This window comes from Corticium candelabrum, chromosome 10, assembly GCF_963422355.1.
Source record: "Corticium candelabrum chromosome 10, ooCorCand1.1, whole genome shotgun sequence".
Classification (NCBI taxonomy): Eukaryota; Metazoa; Porifera; class Homoscleromorpha; order Homosclerophorida; family Plakinidae; genus Corticium; species Corticium candelabrum.
The window spans coordinates 5,976,659-5,995,269 of NC_085094.1; the positions used below are offsets into that span (position 1 = coordinate 5,976,659).

The 18,611-nt window shown below is 42.1% G+C and overlaps 4 protein-coding genes and 1 long non-coding RNA gene across 5 annotated transcripts in view; 2 read left to right on the forward strand and 3 right to left on the reverse strand.

Moving 5' to 3' along the window:
- On the reverse strand, window positions 1-462 carry LOC134185333 (uncharacterized). The gene has a single exon (XM_062653114.1). The coding sequence runs from the start codon at window positions 460-462 to the stop codon at window positions 1-3; it is 462 nt and encodes a 153-aa protein (XP_062509098.1).
- Window positions 463-2,629: 2,167 nt separating this feature from the next.
- LOC134186254 (uncharacterized) lies at window positions 2,630-3,528 on the reverse strand. Its single transcript, XM_062654166.1, has one exon. It carries the CDS (start codon window positions 3,358-3,360, stop codon window positions 2,704-2,706), a length of 657 nt encoding a protein of 218 aa, XP_062510150.1. The 5' UTR covers window positions 3,361-3,528; the 3' UTR covers window positions 2,630-2,703.
- Window positions 3,529-4,518: 990 nt separating this feature from the next.
- On the reverse strand, window positions 4,519-5,858 carry LOC134185910 (uncharacterized). Its single transcript, XR_009970875.1, has 3 exons — window positions 5,673-5,858; window positions 5,372-5,611; window positions 4,519-5,272 (listed from the first exon to the last, which is right to left on the reverse strand). It is a non-coding gene; the product is annotated as an uncharacterized LOC134185910 (long non-coding RNA).
- An 870-nt stretch (window positions 5,859-6,728) lies between these two features.
- Window positions 6,729-9,917, forward strand: LOC134185559 (ankyrin-1-like). Its single transcript, XM_062653370.1, has 2 exons — window positions 6,729-7,503; window positions 8,064-9,917. The coding sequence occupies exons 1-2, from the start codon at window positions 6,900-6,902 to the stop codon at window positions 9,575-9,577; spliced, it is 2,118 nt and encodes a 705-aa protein (XP_062509354.1). The 5' UTR covers window positions 6,729-6,899; the 3' UTR covers window positions 9,578-9,917.
- Window positions 9,918-10,255: 338 nt separating this feature from the next.
- Window positions 10,256-18,611, forward strand: part of LOC134185653 (cell division cycle protein 23 homolog) — a 9,663-nt gene continuing 1,307 nt past the window's right edge. Inside the window, exons 1-12 of the mRNA XM_062653492.1 lie at window positions 10,256-10,343; window positions 10,400-10,616; window positions 10,672-10,717; window positions 11,135-11,240; window positions 11,301-11,433; window positions 16,066-16,246; window positions 16,313-16,410; window positions 16,834-16,915; window positions 17,079-17,243; window positions 18,096-18,204; window positions 18,277-18,352; window positions 18,515-18,576. Coding sequence (XP_062509476.1) covers window positions 10,267-10,343; window positions 10,400-10,616; window positions 10,672-10,717; window positions 11,135-11,240; window positions 11,301-11,433; window positions 16,066-16,246; window positions 16,313-16,410; window positions 16,834-16,915; window positions 17,079-17,243; window positions 18,096-18,204; window positions 18,277-18,352; window positions 18,515-18,576 — 1,352 coding nt within the window. The 5' untranslated portion in view covers window positions 10,256-10,266. The remainder of the gene's footprint in view (window positions 10,344-10,399; window positions 10,617-10,671; window positions 10,718-11,134; window positions 11,241-11,300; window positions 11,434-16,065; window positions 16,247-16,312; window positions 16,411-16,833; window positions 16,916-17,078; window positions 17,244-18,095; window positions 18,205-18,276; window positions 18,353-18,514; window positions 18,577-18,611) is intronic.

An 18,611-nucleotide genomic window follows, 5' to 3' on the forward strand; every position in this document is an offset into this window, starting at 1 on the left:
TTAAACTTCTCGGACCAGCCTATTGCGCGAGAGTGACGTGCCATCGTCGTAGAGAAATAAGGGGCCTTGCGCGCTGCCTCGGAGCGCCATGTAGCTCAGCAGAGCAGCCACTGGGCAAATTTCTTGTTTCGATCGACCCAAAGAGATGTTTACACCTTGACGGAACGGGTCTGTTTTCGATTGCTTTAGGTGAATGCACACCACAGACGGAGTGACATGTGAGTCGATGCTGACGTCTTGTGGAGCCAGGTGAACAGAGGCGTCGAATGCTGCTACGAAGCTCACGGTAAACTCTCCCGCTCGCATAAAGCCAAAGAAACCCGTGCAGACTGCAGCCCATAGCATTGCTGCGTCGTAAAATGGTGATCTTTTTGCCCACACATCTTTCAAAATTCTCAATTCTGCCGTTGTAATAGGCAAGCGCTTGTCGACCTTCAAACGCGGTCCCTGCTGACAAGACATAAGCTAGTTCAAGACATAAGCTAGTTGTGGGAGAGTAGCGGTGAATGGGTTGCCCAAACCTGCCTGGATCTGTAGGTGGCGCGCTGCTGACAGGTAGCTTTTGATAGTTTTGTGAGAGAGACCTTCTTCGGCTAGGTGTGAGACAAACAAACATAGGCGGTGCTCAGATGTGGAAAAAGGGATGAAGGAAAAACGATTGCAGAATTTTAGATACCGTGCTTGACCGGACGCGTATGCTTTCCTGGTAGAATCAGCTAAGCCTGACGCAAAAAAAACCGCAAGCCGACGTCTCCAGGTGTGCGAGCTCCAGTCTAGATGGGGAGACAACAGCAGCTCCAGAAACTGTAGTGAAATGGCCGCTGGCTGCTCGTTGAGCTGCAACGACAGACACTGATTCTTAGGCATACTGTCTCGTGACAGGGCGTCCGCCGCTACGTTAGAGACACCCAGTATGTGCGTCGAGACCCAGGTAAAAGAGTAAAAGGCTGCTACAAAGTGCAACACCCTCAGCAATTGCATGACGATCTTATCTCGGCTAGACGATTTAACAAGAGCCGACACCACAGTCTGATTGTCACATCAAAACAGCACTATTTCGCCGCGCCAAACTTTTCCCCATGTAGCGCTTGCTAGTAGAATTGGTAGCAGTTCTATCGGTGCGATGCTGATTTCCTCCCATTCGCGTGACCATTTCCATTGAAACCAGTTGCACCGCCAAATGGCTCCGCATCCCCACAAGCCTGATGCGTCCGAGGTAAGCTGGATCGCTGGTGGCCGTGATACCAAAGTGTTGATAATGCTTTTTCCGTTCCAGCTTTCAAGAAATGCGTTCCACCACCGAAGATCCGCCCTCGCCTCGCTGTTAATACGCACCCAGTAAGGCAATTGCTTAACGGTACCTGCAAGATCGATTAGCCGACGCAGAAACGCTCGACCTGCTTCCACCACTGAAGTTGCGTGGTGCAGCGTACCAATCAGAGAGAGCAGCTGGCGCTTCGTGCAGGCGCGGCGCGTTAGCCATTCCGCAATTGTGGATTTTACTTTCTGCAGCTTAACGGCTGGTAAGCTGATGATCCCATCCTGCGAGTCGAGCTGCAAACCCAAAAATGTCAAGCACGTTGTGGGCCCCTCGAGCTTGTTTGTAGCTACTGGCACGCCTAGCTCGTTGCATATGCTTAATGCTTTTGCAAGGTTCTCATCGCATTCCGATGCTTGCGGACGTCCAAAAAATAGAAAATCGTCCAAATAATGTATGCAGGACAGGACATAATCCACATTAGCGCGTCTGCTACAGCAAAAAAAACTTGGGGGCCGAGAGCAAGCCAAAAAGTAAAGCTCGGTCGAGGTACACCTTGCCTTTCCACGATATTCCCAAGAGATGACGATCGCCTGGGTGAACGGGTATATGCCGATATGCGCTCTGTATATCAAGCTTTGCCATCATAGCCCCTGTTCCCAGCTCGCATATTTTCCGCGCCGCCACGTCTATACTAACGTATGAGAGGGAGCACAAGTTAGGTGCAATGCCATCGTTGACGCTCGCTGCGCGAGGGGATGACAAATCTACGATAAGGCGCCATCGACCTGGTTGGTGAGCTTTTGGAATTACCCCCATAGGGCTGATGTGAGCCTCCGCTGCTCTACGCTCGTCAGGACACGAGATACGTGCTGCCGCGCACTCTTCTTGCAAGTAACTGTCGATAACTTCGGCGTTTGCTTTTGCCGTTTTCATGTTCCTGCGGGATCGTCTTGCTTTTGCTTTGTTGTAATCGTAACCAATCCGGAATCCCCGAGACAAACCACTTACGATGTAGCTAGCGAAAACTGTATCCGGGTGGCTCGCCAGCGCTTGACGCCACGCACCTACCATTAACGAGGACGTCCGAACCGTGTCCAGATGACGAGATGGCACCATCGGGCGGCAGCTGTCCAAGGCTAGCAGGTCTTCGATGTAACGGTAGCGCGATCCTTGTACATTGCCCCTCTCTTGGGTATTTTGCAATCGACGATAAGTGTCGACAGATGAGTCTGCCAAACAATGCGCTAGTCAGACCGAAGAACGCTTATTGTACGAGTTACACACTTATAGTTGCCAAGGGCCCATGAGGCTTACGTATAAGGGGGCTATTACACGCTCCAACTCAAAAAACAGAACACACGTGCCACAACAATATCCTGCAAGTAAGCAATCCAATCAGCAATTACAAGCGCAAATACTAAGCGCCACAATATATTGTTGGCTTATTGCCTTCCGCTGTCCTGTCCTCTGCTGGACGCTGCTGGCTTTCCAGAGGCTGTCGGTGTAGCTGTGCGTTGCTCTGGGCACTCGCGCATCCTGTGGTTGCTTCGACAGCGCAAGCAAATATGCTGAAACGTGCAGTCGGGATAGCCGGCACAACTGCTAAAATTATAATTACGGCAGATTGGCTTTGGACCATCCCATGGCCTGTCACGTCGGTATCTTGATCCGCCTCCCGACAGCGTTCTCGAGGCTGGTCCGGCTTCACGCAGAATTTGCGGTGGAGCGTCGTTCGGTTCTAACGCGCAAGAACCGGGAGCATGATCCGCTTCTAGGCAGTGAAAACACCTCGCCGTTGGCGCTTGGTCCATTGCCAAGATTGTCGCAGCAAAGAGAGGCGCGTGCAGCTGGCTCCAAGAAAGACTGCGGTTGGAAGCCGCCAACTGCCGAAAGCGCGCGTCATATAACGGCCAGCCTGTCCCGCTGTGGCACTGCGCTTCGTGCGCTACAAGCCGCAAGTACGCCATCACTTCCTGCGCCCGGGCAGGGTGCTTCCGCAGAAGAATCCCGGCGTACGTAGCAAAACACTGCACCCACGTAGGCAGTGTCGTGATCTGACGCAGGCGACGACGATTGGCTGGTTCCGCTGTAGCTTGCATGCGCCGCAGTAGCTCCAAGTTTTCTGGAAGAAGCTCCGCAAAGTCCACGTACTCCTGTGCCTGGATTAGTCAAACCAGACGAGCGGGTATTGGCGTGGTTCCTTCTCCGACAATGCAAGCTTCCGCGCTAGAGCTGAGCGCTGTTACTGTCGGCGCCACCGCCTCGACGTTGACAGACGTTGATAGGCTTGGCCCTAACGATGGCACAGTCGATGGCTGAATTAGAGAAACGCCGTGAATGGCGGATGCTGTTGGTAGCGCTCCGAGCGTCTGTTCTGCAACAGCGCACGACGAAACATTTTATATGTAACTACAAGCACATGCATGCTGTCTCGATAACTTATTCTTATGTCCTGCGCTGCTACGCTCCCGGCGTTGGTGTCTATAGTAGGCTGCAGTTTATGTATTATTGCCCTAGCTCCGAACGTACCTGAGGCAGCTTGAGATCGAGAGGCGAGTTTCTCATGATCTTCTTTCAGAGCAGCCCGAGCAGCCTCTTTGGCCGTCTCTGCCATCAGGCCCTTAAGTTCAGCCAAGGACATGGTCACCGACGGGCTATCCTGGTCTTCCATCACAATTTTTTGGAGCGCTGACAACAAATTTTTCGGAAGCGTTGACGCTTGCAATTGCTACAATGACCGCAACACGCCTGCAGTGCCAAGTATACAGTACTTCGCGCGGATAACTCCGCCCTTAGCTACAACGCGCGCAACGGCACCGCTAGCGCGCACGACTCCGGGTGGAATCAACTCTGTCTAACGTTGTTAAACAACATTAAATTGTACGAGCATCGACAACGCTTGAAGTTAATGGAAATTATTACTATAGGTATGAACAACACTGTCCCTAATTTTGAGGGACTTTGTATGTACGTAGAGTATTTTCGACAGCCGCACTCTAGAACCCAGATGACGATAGATAGGGTTAGAGCTCACTTGTCGTTTTAAAAGATCTTATGTTGCTTTCCTTGGTACTTGAAAAACTAAGTGATGGCATCAGCGGGAAGTGAAACTCGTGAAACTGAGATTTGCCGTGGTGTGCGCTGCCTCGGAGTTCGGACTGTCTCAGTAAGGCTTTCCCAGATGTTACAAGCGCAGCCAGACTGAGATTAGTCAACGCAGGGGCAAAGGGACACCTTTTAAAAAGTGATTTCTTTATTTTTGGTTTATAATATATTAAAAATATACTATATTTTTAATTTCTAATTACCTCTCATGTTAATTACCTGCAATTATGGTCCATGCACCATATAATTCCAATACAATGGGCTTGAGAACAGTGGCAAAAGTAAAATTGTCAGTAAAGTAGTAAGCAACTATCTGCTTCCACCGTGATGCTAACCCACCCAACCTAAAAGTGCGTGGCATGCCCATGCTTAACTTGACCAGGCAGTGTGACTTCGCCTCTGACCACTACTTGTACCAAACTCAACCACTGGGGTAACAGACATTTCATCCATTGTCAAACAGCAACGTTTCTCCTGTTCACAAAGATGCTGCAGTTTTGAGTGAAGATGGTCTATGGTAGAGTTAGAAGAGATGGTTGACATTCTTCGTTGAAGAGTACGCACAGATGGCAATGGATGCCGCTGTTTCAAAAGTAGGTTGTATTCAACAGATCCACAAGCACATCAAAGTTCTTAATTAATGGTTGACGACGTCCAAAGCGTGTCTCTCATGCCATAGGCCTCTTGAAAGAGCGGTGAGCTGGTCTTTTCCAAAAAATGCCAAATCTTTCCTTTATTTTCAGTTTCTGATGCAAAATTGTTCTCTTTTCGTGTTTAGCTTGAACTAGCTCTCTCGTCAGTTCCCTTAATTAATTATTTTGCATTCTAGCTGAGACAGGGTGTCAAGTGAGGAACCTCATCATCACACAATTACTTTTCCTGTATCATCAACTGCAACCACCTCTTCTGCAGAACAAACAAATAAATGTTTTAATAATTGCCAAAGAGAACAAGTGCATTTATTTCATCACAAGTCCAAATTCATATATTTTGTATATTGCTCACCGTCATTTGAAGAAACTTGTGCTCCCGGCCTCCATAAAAGAACAGTAGGAATGATCCAATGAGACGAGGGGAGCTCTTGATTCCGGATCTACTCTTCGTCCTAATTGAAGGAGACTTTGTCTGAAAGTAAGCTTTGCGATGAGGGAATATCGTCGAAAATGGCATACCGTATTTCCTTTCAGCTTTCTCTTCCTGTCGGCTCAGCGTGCAATTCTCGAATTGAGACTCGTCAAAATGAGCCTAAAAGCAAAACAAGTACAGAAACAACACTCCCTAAAAGTTTTCATGCCTTTTACATTACCTAGTAGAGAAATAAGCTCGTCAGAGATGACGCCCAACAACGTCGCCTCACTTTCGCCTCTGAGATCTTCCTTCTTGCAAGGTCTTTTGGAAAGCGACACAGCTTGTACCCTTTTCAGTTGTATTGCTACATCTCCAAGCGCAACAGCAAGGCTTTCTGCAAGCAGCGACTACACAAAGCGACTATCTCTTTGATTTCCCGGATCCGTTCAAAGTGCGCAACTGGACACAAAATGGCGCCCGTAACATCACGTGACCAAGTCGTCAACTCTCTCTATATACGGCTCTGCGCTGCCTGTTTGAGAGAACGTCCGTTTCGCAGAAATATACAGGTACGCCCAACAACATTTGATATCATAATGATATGACATGTGACCGACATACGAACCACCATGAGTGTAAGGGAAAGTCGAACCGTTTGAACATGTCTGCAGCTGATCGTCCGTTGAGGGAACGTGTTCGTAAGCATTATGATTATCTCATCAGCGAACTGATGGTGTCGTGTTACGTGAACATTCTCTTCCAAGAGAAAGTTCTTTCTAGTGACGAGAAGGAGCGTCTAGTATCTGCACCAGGCGGTCGGCAAGAAAGAGCAAGAGATTTTGTAGACACGCTGATGCACAAATCAGAATCAAGTATTCAGATATTCTTCGACATCGTCAGAGAGCACGAGGACAAGCAGCCGCACATCTACTATGTTGTCTTTCCTGAACACAAACCAAATGAGATGCAAGCACAACGTTCGGTTGTTGCAGAAGCTACTGAAACGCTAGAGACGCAAGGTGACGCCCAGTGGGAGCATCTATTGGTTCCTCATTTTGCGGAAGTTGTGGAGGCGTTGCGTCCCAGCATCTTATTGGATCGTTTTAGAGCATCATATTTGTTGACACGAGAAGAATACGAAGAACTTCAAGATGGTAGATTGCTGGAAGTGGATAGATCGAGAAAGCTGTTGAATAGTATACTGCCTCTCAAAGGCAAAGGATCATTTGACACGTTTTGTCAAGTTCTTAGTAAAGTTGATGGTCAACAGCACATTGTTACACAAATTCTGAAAATTGAAACCAAACTTTCATCATCACAAGAGAGTTCAGCAAATGTATCTACCATAGTACAACCAACTAATTCAATAAATCAGGAAAATGGTGAAGGCACTTTGTCATCCCAGCTTTCTAGTAGGGATACAGCTTTGTCCAGAGATACAAGAAAACTCGAACAGAGTAAGGACATGACATTGTGTATAGCAGGCAAGCAGGAAAAACAAAGCATTGCAACATTTTTTTGCAAACCAAAACATTTAAAGTGGATTATGAAAATGAAATCAACTATCAGTAAGATGTGTGGTGAATGCTTTGGAATTAAGCAGGATGAAGTGATGGTGACATGTACTGAAACAACAGAAATGAAGACAATGCTGGAAGTTTGGGATGCTTCATCTACACGTGACCACAATGAACATCCAGTATATCTTGATGTTGACTCATTGCTTGCTGTTATCCTAGTGCATGGTATTGAACCACATGAAATTGATGATAGTCGTCGGAAACACTTGGAACGCTTTCTTTGGGAATACGTGAAAACAAGTGATCCTCATATTGCTTTCTCCTCTAAGTGCAAAGTTCTGGAGATTATTACATTTAAATCATCTTTTATTGTTCTTCGGCTTTCCATTGATTTGTATGTTTCTCTGCTGTGTACACTTGGCTACAGAGACCTGCAAGTTAGTCTCACTAAATCATTGAAGGACATCTTACCAGGAGCAACTAAGATAGTATTTCAACTTGGTGGTCTTCCTCCATTGGAACTAACATCTGTACATGTGAAGAATCAAGGTTAGTAAAGCTTGTTGTAAAAGGTTAATGTGGAAATTATCATAATGAATATTATTTTATACAAAGAACATAAATATTGCATTATCCCATGTTAAATAGCATGCCATTATAAACTGAATTCTACCAGATAAGAGTATTGTTATACCTTTAGGTATAACCGCATGCCGTTATAGATGATGTACATTTACAAGGCAATTCTGGTTTTCTACGTATCCAGTTTCTTTTGTTTCAAGGTTGCTTTGTCTATGTTTCTTGCATTAGGCTTTAGCAACATGTAGAAATGCACATGTTTATTATATAAATAATTAAGCTTTGTCAGATGAAAATGGGCAGAATTTCCTTATTAGATCCAAGCTCACTATATTGTCTTAATAATTGACGCCAAATTTTGGCATGCTCACTTGTTATAACAGGATAGTCATGACTGCCTGTCATACAATTAGCAAGTGGTACCTTTTGCCCAACTAGAAGTCTGTTTTTGGTTTACTTATTTTACTAAATTGGTACAATATGTAGTTGTTAGAAGATGTGTTGATAGTTATTGTGTTTTGATTTACAAGGAAGTCGAGATCAAGACCTCCACTTTGCATGTGAGCATGGTAATGCTGATGCTGTTAGGAATCTGTTGTCGTGTGGAGCTACAATGGTTAATACTATTGATAGTTATGGAAATCAGCCACTTCACTTGGCTTGCAGACAAGGCAGTAGTGAGAAAGTGGAACTGTTGCTATTACATGGAGCTGATCCAAATGCAGTGAACAAAGCTGGGAGAACACCACTGCATGAAGGTTTACAATGGCGTGGCTCCCCTGCAGTAATAAAAGTCTTGCTAAAACATCATGCAAAGGTTGATGTTATTGATAACAATGGAAATCAGCCACTTCACTTGGCTTGCAACCAAGGCAGTAGTGAGATAGTAGAACTGTTGTTATTACATGGAGCTGATCCAAATGCAGTGAACAAAGCTGGGAGAACACCACTGCATGAAGGTTTCGAATGGCATGACTTTTCTGCAGTAATCAAAGTCTTGCTAAAACATCATGCAAAGGTTGATGTTATTGATAACAATGGAAATCAGCCACTTCACTTGGCTTGCAAACAAGGCAGTAGTGAGATAGTAGAACTGTTGTTATTACATGGAGCTGATTCAAATGCAGTGAACAAAGCTGGGAGAACACCACTGCTTGAAGGTTTCCGATGGCGTGGCTCCCCTGCAATAGTCAAAGTCTTGCTAAAACATCATGCAAAGGTTGATGTTATTGATAACGATGGAAATCAGCCACTTCACTTGGCTTGCAAACAAGACATTAGTGAGATAGTAGAACTGTTGTTATTACATGGAGCTGATCCAAATGCAGTGAACAAAGCTGGGAGAACACCACTGCTTGAAGGTTTCCAATGGTGTGGCTCCTGTGCAGTAATAAAAGTCTTGCTAAAACATCATGCAAAGGTTGATGTTATTGATAACAAAGGAAATCAGCCACTTCACTTGGCTTGCAAACAAGGCAGTAGTGAGATAGTAGAACTGTTGTTATTACATGGAGCTGATCCAAATGCAGTGAACAAAGCTGGGAGAACACCACTGCTTGAAGGTTTCCAATGGCGTGGCTCCCCTGCAGTAATAAAAGTCTTGCTAAAACATGATGCAAAGGTTGATGTTATTGATAACAATGGAAATCAGCCACTTCACTTGGCTTGCAACCAAGGCAGTAGTGAGATAGTGGAACTGTTGTTATTACATGGAGCTGATCCAAATGCAGTGAACAAAGCTGGGAGAACACCACTGCATGAAGTAGCTTGCCAAGTGTATGGCTCTGCTGAAGTAGCTAAAATGTTACTAAAACGTCATGCAAAGGTTGATGTTATTGATAATGATGGAAATCAGCCACTACACTTGGCTTATAGGCAGTCCAATATTGAAATTCGGGAAGTCTTACTGTTGCACGGGGCTGATGCAAATGTGTTGCAGAAACAAATATCATCAGAACCAACAGAACCATTTCAAAGCACAAGTTCAGGAATGAAACCAAAAGCATCATCTACAACACAATCCGAATCACCAAGTTGTCACTGAAACATTGTCTAAATAACATTTTACATATAGTCAAATGCCAAAATGGCAGACATTGACTGCGCGTAGCTGTTGGACTTATTTTTACATGTAGATAAGGATATGCTTATGCATGTGTACAGATATTTAGATTATCTGTACAAATAGTACTAAAGTCACTTACTATATGTAACCATCTATACTGTTTCTATTTTACATTACTTTGCATGTTTGTCATCTGATGACAGCTTAAGGATTTTTCTTTTACACAAGAGCAAATCGTTTTCGGTGATACTTGTAATTTGTCTTGCCACATCAATTGGCGCATGTCTTGGCGCATTGTGTATCAATTTGTTCGTCTTTGCACCAGATTTCTGTTTAAGATGCAACTAGATTTATTACCGAGGCGCGGAAGCGCTAGGGTACAGTAACGCCACTCGACGACTCGTCACGCCTACTACTACACTGCGCATACAGACTGTACTGTACGCTCATATTTTATTGGCCGCCAATTATCTAGGTGTTGCAATGACGCACGGATGATTAGAGACAAGGACGTGTGCGCTATTTGTTGAGAATTCGATATTTTAGGCTAAACCAAACTTTAGAAAAACGAGATTTATTGTCAAACCGTATAATATGCTAGAGGTAACAATTATTAGGATTATGCATAAGCGCGCTAAACGTTTAGGATTGCGAGGGCATTTATTGCAATGGCGGGTAACAAATGGGAACTGGTCGCAGCAGCGAGAGAACTAAGCGACAGAGGTCTAGTCCAAAGCGCAAAATGGTAACAAATCTACTCACACACTTAAAACCAGTCAGACCCAAGAAATTTTCATTCAGGGTTTCAGAGTTGGCCGTCAGTTTGCCTTTTTCTCCTCCTCCTGACGGATACCAAAGACAGCTGTGTGATATTGATAGGGAATGGATAGAGGAGATGGACAAATACACGTTTGCGAAGACGTGCTTTGATTGCAGAGAATACAGCAGAGCGGCATTTCATCTCGCATCTTGTCATAGCAAGAAGTCTGTTTTCTTGAGGGGATACGCTCTCTATCTGGTGATTAGTGTGAGGGTGGTGTGTGAGTGTGTGTGGTGTGAGGTGTTGTGAGTAGGCAGGAGAGAAGAATAGACATGATCACACGTCATCAGAAATTACTGGTAAGTTAATTCAGATTTGGTTTATTGTTGTAATGAGGTATGTATGTGTAAGTCATTGCTTTAATTAATAGTGGAAAGACAGGCAGGCAGGCAGACAGACAGACAAAGAGACAGACAGACAGACAAACAAAGAGACAGACAGACAGACAGACAAACAGACTGTTTGACCGACAGAAAGACAGACAGAGTAATGTGTGTGTGTGTGTGTGTGTGTGTGTGTGTGTGTGTGTGTGTGTGTGTGTGTGTGTGTGTGTGTGTGTGTCACTGTTTGTGTGTCACTGTGTGCATGCGCATGCAGCCACATACAGACACAGATGAACGAACAGACATATAACATAACAATGTGTTCACACTGACTGTAACATCTACTAACAACGTAACAACTAACAACATATCTAATCCCACTACGGCTCATAGCAAAACCTCAGAAAAAAGAGAAATCCACAAAACATCTACAATCACTAAAGATCGAACTCTCTCAACTGTACGAAGACAAGAAACTCGACGGCTACAGCCTTTACCTGTAAGCTATTGAAAACACTGATGTTATTGTCAATTACTATTTGAGCTTTTGTGTATACAGGTATGGGATTGTATTGAAAGAATTAGATCAAAGAGACAAGCTTAGAGGATTGTTTGAAGAGTGTGTGAACAAGACACCATTTCTATGGTCGGCATGGCAAGAACTAGCAGCAACATGCAAGGACAGAGAGTCGGTCAGTATTATGGCAACTCAATAATCTTGTTAACTCAAACGACTCAGTCAATCAACTACCGGCAAAACCACATGTCCCGTATAATACCCAACTGCACAACATCCCCCCACAAACAAATTGAACTACTCAAACAGTCTTATTTGTAAAGCTCTATAACCACTCCCCTAAACATTCAGGTGGTTGTCCTTTAGTTCTTCTCTGGCTACGTGTAGGTAACTTCTCTGTCTCGATGGAATCATCATCCGAATCAGAATCAGTTGCAATCGCGTTATTAGCTGGCAAGGAATGACATGTTTTTGGAGACAAGATTCTGCTCGACAAATGGTTCATGTGTACTTTTCTAGTAGTGCCTGTGAGAAACCTGACCATGTAGTATCTTTGTCCTAGAACTTTGAGAATTGTTTCTGGTTTCCAAAAACCTTTTCCTTTACTTTCTGGCTGTCTAACAAAAACAGCTTCTCCTAATTGAAAGGGTTTCCTTTCATGAGGCGTATGATCATGTCTTTTCTTTTGTCTCTCTTGACACTCTTGAACTTTGTGTTTCAATAACTGCTTAGTCTGATCTTGATGGGCAGGTAATTCTGGCACTAGCATATCGAGAGAACATCGAAGTTCCCTACCCAGTAGAAGTTTAGATGGAGACTCCCCAGTAGTGTCATGTTCTGTACTCCTGTATACCATAAGAAAGTCAGTAACAACGTCTTGCAGATTTGCTCTTGGTGTTTCTAATCCTTTTCGGACTGCTCTCTTAAACGACTGAATGAATCTTTTTGCTTGTCCATTACTTTTATGGTGGTAAGGAGGTGTTAAACTGTGAAAGATTCCTTGCTGATTACTGAAATCTTTAAACTCTTTCACCACAAACTGAGAGCCATTGTCGGTGACAATTTGCTTTGGAATTCCAAAACTCGCAATTAGGTGTTTTAATGACAATATTGCTTGCTTTGTTCTGCTTGATCCAACTTGAAATTTAAAAATGTCTGGCCATTTTGAATGGGCATCAACAACTATGAGCCACATAAAATTCTTGAACGGCCCGCAAAATCAAGGTGTAAACGTTGCCAAGGTCTGTCCGGAATTCCCACAGATGAAGAGGGACTGTTGGAAGACAATTTCTGTGTAAGGCACACACATCACAATTGCGTACCATTTATCAATATCACGGTCGATACCTGGCCACCAGATATATCGGCAAGCCAGTTTCCTTATGCGGACGGAGCCCACATGAGCTCTATGCAACTGTAGCAGAAGCAATTGCCTAATGGCAGATGGTACGACAACGCGCGTTGTTTCATCTCCATGCTTCAAAAGGCATCCATCAATAACTGAAAGTTGATGTTTGCAAGAAGAACACGGTTTGATGGTTGCATTCAATAATTTTGCTGGCCATCCTTCCTGAATGTATCGAATGATTTCTTGTCAGACAGCATCTTTCCTAACATATTTCTGAAGTTGCTTGTAGAGAATGGGTCCATTTTTAACATTTTGGGTCTCTAGGCTGGCCACAAACTGCGCAGCTTCTTCGTCTTGTTGTCTAATTTGATCGAAAGTTTCATCATGTCCTATAGGAAGACATGACAAGGCATCGTTTCCATGACTGGATGAATTTCGATATTCAATATCGTACTTGTACTGCGATAGCTTGAGAGCCCACCTAGTCAAACGACTGCTGGTTCTAGTAGGAACTGATATTCTAGTAGCGTCAAAAATTGTGACCCGTGGTCTATGACCTGTTCTTAAGGTAAAATGACGTCTGAGAAGATAATGTTGAAATTTTGAATTTCATAAATAATTGAGAAAACTTCCTTCTCTATCTGAGAATAGTTTACTTCAGCTTTCGTTAAAGTCTTGGAAGCATACTCGATTACTTGCTCTTGCCCCTCAGCGTTATGCTGAGATATACAAGCTCCTAGTCCTTTTTCGCTAGCATCACATGCTAGGAACAACGGTTGATCCTGATTGTACATTGCTAGAACTGGTAGTGAGGTAAGCTTCTTCCGAATTGTGTTCACTGGACCAAACCCAAGGCACGTCTTATCTCAATAGATAATTGAGTGGAACTGTATGATCAGATAGCCTAGGAAAAAATTGACAAAAATAGGTAACCATTCCTAGAAATGAACGTAATTCAGTTTGATTTGTAGGAATCGGCATGTCTTGAATGACTTTTATTTTATTTTCAGAAGGCCGAATACCATCCTTGTCGATGACATGACCAAGATATTGTACCGATGACTGAAAGAATGAACTTTTATCTTCGTTCAAACGAAGGCCCTGTCACCAAAATGTCATCAAAGAAATTAGTGGTTTTATTGAGATTCTTTAACACCTTATTCATTACTCTTCATTGGAGATTCAAGCTCACTCCAAAAGGTAATCGACGAAATTTGAACAAGCCTTTGTGCATATTTATCACCAAATATTTCTGACTTTCCGAATCCAGTTCCAATTGATTATACGCATCTGACAAATATAACTTAGAGAATTTTTGCCCTCCCACGAGAACAGTGAAAAGATGAGACAGGTGTGGAATCGGGTGCTGGTCTACCACCATAAATTTGTTGAGAGGCTTAAAATCTCCACATATTTGTACAGATCCTGATTGCTTCACAACATTGACAGTTGGAAAAGCACATAATGCATTATTCGCTGGCTCCAAAACCTCTCTTTTAACCAGTCTGTCTAATTCTACCTCTATTTGTTTTCTCAGATGCATAGGAGGTCTTCTAAACAGAATGATTTTTAGATCTGCGTCCGGACGAACTTGGATGCTTGCCTTCTGATTGCAACGTCCCAACTCGTCCTGGAATATGTCAGTAAATTCATACAACAGCTTATTCAAAGCGATTGGTGCTATTACTTCCACCGGTAACACAGCTGGGCCTCCCAAGCTTTTAAGAAATTCAATACATGTCGTTGCAAGTCCAACTTTCCTTATCCAATCCATCCCAATTAGATTGGTTCCCACTCCTTCCTTAACATAAAATTGAATATCAGCTAACGAGTTTCGATATTGCACTGTTTTGCCACAAATTTCTTTAAATGTTATAACTTTTCCCGATGCATTTCAAAGTCTTCCTTGAGAAGTCGGCAATCTAGGACTCCCAAGACTGAGCATTTAGTAAAGACACGTCTGCTCCTGTGTCTATACGAAATTGAATTGTTTTACCATCTATTGACACATGCATCAATATTTTATTGCTTTCCAAGTAAACTTCATCTATCTTGCAAACGTCCTTGCAGATTGACTCTATACTTGGATCAGTGGTGCTTGAATCTGAAGCGCTATCATCACACAGCTTGGTCAAAGCAACATGCCTTGCTTTTTGTTCTTGCCTGTTTCCAACTACTCGCCGATCTGGAGTTTTAAATCTGCAAGCATGTTCCACATGACCACTGTTTTTACAATTTGCAAAAAAATAATAAATCTCGGTGTTTTCTCAAAGGACATACTAGTTGGTAATGCTTTCTGTCTCCACAAATGTAGCATGCACCCACACGTCGTTGCTTATCATTCTCATAAGTATTTCTAACATAAATTCGATCTTCTTTTGCTTGCCTTGGTTGATGCCTTGTTTTCCTGATATTTTGAATGGTCTCCAAATTCACTGACGTAGACGTATGTCGTGTTGCTGCAACACTATCCATGGCACTCTCCTACGTTCTAGCGAAAGCCAGTACCTGTTCTAGAGGTGTCGTCAAAAGATTATCCCTTTCATAGAACTTCTGCAACATTTCATCATTGCGCAAACCAGCAACAAAAATATCTCTAAGTCTACTATGATATTCTGCCGGAGCAAAAACAACAATTTGCAGCTATTCGTTTCAATGTATCTAGATATAGATGAACAGTCTCACCAGTCTGTTGAAGACGTACCCGCTCCATGATTGTATTGTATTTCTGTCTAAAGAAGCTGCGTGTGTGCTCAACAAGCTCAGATAACCTCATATCTTTAAGTTGTTTCGGTAAGACGGAATTCTCAAGCCGCAGACGTAAATCTTCGTCTATGCATTTGATGACTAGATTCTGTTCTACTTCTTCTGTAATGCGGTGGTCAGTCTTCGCTAAATTTCCAAAGAATTGGAAAGAATTTGTCCACCGGCTGTCAAATCTACGTAGGGAATCTTCACCGTCTTGGTCCCTGAATAATCCAATGGACTTTTGCAGCCTGTCAAAAGCCTTGTAGCCTAGTGGAGTTTTAGCTTGGTGTGTCATCTGTTCGCAGCGCCAATCTGCGACAACTCAATAATCTTGTTAACTCAAAACAACTCAGTCAATCAACTACCTGCAAAAGCACATATCCCGTATAATACCCAACTCCACAACAAGTATGACTTGTTATTGTCTTTCTGTTGTGTTTTCCATTTAATTTTAAAATCTATTTAATTAAAATCTGTTTAAAATTTGTGTAAAAATGTGAAAAATTTTATTAAAATTTATTTTAAATTTGTTTGAAATGTGTTTAAAATTTATTTAAAATTTGTGTAAAAATTTGTTTAAAATTTGTTTAAAATTTATTTTAAAAATTTGTTTAAAATTTATTTAAAATTTGTTTAGAATTTGTTTGAAATTTATTTTAAAATTTGTTGAAATTTATTTAAAATTTATTTAATTGTTAATTTTTTGTGTAGCTTGAGACACTAAATTTGCCATCGTATTGGATGACGGAATTGTTTATGGCATATGCTTGTCTTCATCTTCAATACACTGAAGAGTCACTCCAGAGGTACAATAATCTGACAGCAGCATGGCTACCAGAGGATTCTCCTCATGTGAAGTCACAGAAAGCGATGGTGTATTATAACGCGAGAGGTGAGGGCACAAGGATTGCTGGTGTTGTGTGTGTGTGTGTGGACCAAGATGCGTGCGCTTGTTCAGATTTTGAGGAGGCTGGTCGTTTGTATGGAGAAGTTTTTGAAAGGGATCCCGAACGAATCGACGAGGCTGATTTCTACTCGAACGTTCTCTTTGTTATGGTATGCAATAATACAGTGTCACTACACACAAATTGGATGTCTGAATGCTTAGACTCTGTCACTCACATACTCACTGTATACAATTAATTAATTAATTAATTAAATTGTATGCACCGTGTGACCTAGATTTTAATTATTTCTAACTAACTGATTTTAGTTAATTCTAACTAATTGATTTTAGTTAATTATTTATTTATAATTAATTAATGAAAGCCACCATGTGACTTAGATTTTAATTTATTAATAACTAATGATTTTAGTTAATTAATTATTTATAATTAATTAATTTTAATTAATTAATGTAATTAAAACTACCACGTGACAAACAATTTAATTAATTACAGTTGATTGATTTTAATTAATTATTTATAATTAATTAATTATTTATATTTTCTTGTTATGTGTCTAACATTACATTTGTAGGACAAGAAAGCCGAACTGAGTTACCTGGCTCATCATCTTGTTGAAGTGGACAGATACAGACCAGAAACATGCTGCGTTATAGGTACAGTATATGCTCATGATTGTATAATCAATAGACACAATCATTGTCAGGAATGTCAACGTTACATACATTCATAGTGTGTATTAATATTAATATTAATAATTGTTATATTGTATAATTTTAATTATTGAAATCAATGAGGTTTAGTATTTTATTTGTATAGGAAATTATTATGGATTACGTGGTGAGCATCACAAGTCTGTTCAGTATTTTCAGAGGGCGTGTCTGTTGGATCCGAGCTATTTGTCTGCTTGGACGCTTCTTGGTCATGAGTATGTTGAGTTGAAGAACATACCGGCGGCTATACAGGCGTACAGGAAGGCTGTTGGTGAGTGCCAAGTTATGTGGAATGCTGAAGTGTGTGGTGATGTGTTGTTGGTGTATTTTGGTATTTCTGTTTACTTTGTGGTCTGTCTGTCTTTTGTTTGTCAGCTTGTATATTTGTATTTATATCTGTTTGTTTGTCTGTCTGTTTGTTTGTTTGTTTGTCTGTCTGTTTGTTTGTCTGTCTGTTCATCCATCTCTCTGTTTGTCTGTCTGTCTGTCTCCTTACGTGTCTGTCTGTCTGTCTCCTTACGTGTCTGTCTGTCTGTTTGTCTGTCTGTCTGTCTCTTTGTCTGTTTGTTTGTCTCCTTACGTGTCTGTCTGTCTGTTTGTTTGTTCATCTGTCTGTCTGTCTGTGTCTGTTTGTTTGTTTATCTGTCTGTCTGTCTGTCTGTCTGTTTGTTTGTTTGTTTGTCTGTCTGTCTTTCCATCACATTAAATTTTATTTGAACATTTATCTATCATAAATTTCCGCAGTGCAACTACGATCAGTGTTCATGAACTACTAGTAAACTAAACTCAAAACAAAACTGTCTGTCTGTTTGTTTGTCTCCTTATTTGTCTGTCTGTCTGTCTGCCTGTTTGTCTGTCTGTCTCCTGTACGTGTCTGTCTATCTGTTTGTCTGTCTGTCTGTCTGTCCATTTGTTTGTCTGTCTGTCTGTCCATTTGTTTGTCTGTCTGTCTGTCTGTTTGTCTGTCTCTTTACGTATCTCACTGTCTGTTTGCCTGTTTTTTGTCTGTATATGCGTGTGTCGGCATGTCCGTTTTTCTTACTGATTTGTTTGTTTTAAACCTTCAAACAGAACAACATGCATACTAACACTCTAATTTCAACTTGCATTTTATCATGTTCAGATGCCGATCCAAGTGACTACAGGGCATGGTACGGTTTAGGTCAAACATACGAAATGCTTCGAATGCCACTCTATGCCGTTCACTACTACCAGAAAGCTCACCAACTAAGGCATGTATATAAACATTTCTATTGTATGTGCATACAAACGTGTGATTTTGTGTGATGGTTTTCTGTGCTTAGGCCCAATGACTCGCGAATGCTGGTTGCATTAGGAGAGATCTACGAGAGACTGGACAAACATCAATTGGCAAAGAAGGTCAGAGTTGGTATCACATTGATATCAATTTGTTAATAGAACTATTGAGTGTCTGTGTGGTTAAGCAAGGTTGGATACTGTAAGTGTATTTAATGGAAAATAAGTCGTTGGTTGTGTTGTGATTGTATGCGAATGAGTGTGTGTGGATGTGTTGACTTGTAGTGTTACTGGAGAGCTGTATTGGTGGGAGACATAGAACACTTGGCATTGCTTCAACTGGCAAAGTTAGTACTGTTTGGGCTTGTCTATATACTTGTGT

Coding starts and splice junctions, on each gene's coding strand:
- LOC134185333 (XM_062653114.1), bottom strand. CDS start 462: ATGTCTTGTCAGCAGGGACCGCGTTTGAAGGTCGACAAGCGCTTGCCT.
- LOC134186254 (XM_062654166.1), bottom strand. CDS start 3,360: ATGCAAGCTACAGCGGAACCAGCCAATCGTCGTCGCCTGCGTCAGATC.
- LOC134185559 (XM_062653370.1), top strand. CDS start 6,900: ATGACATTGTGTATAGCAGGCAAGCAGGAAAAACAAAGCATTGCAACA. Junction 7,504..8,063: donor TGTACATGTGAAGAATCAAG/GTTAGTAAAGCT, acceptor TTGATTTACAAG/GAAGTCGAGATCAAGACCTC.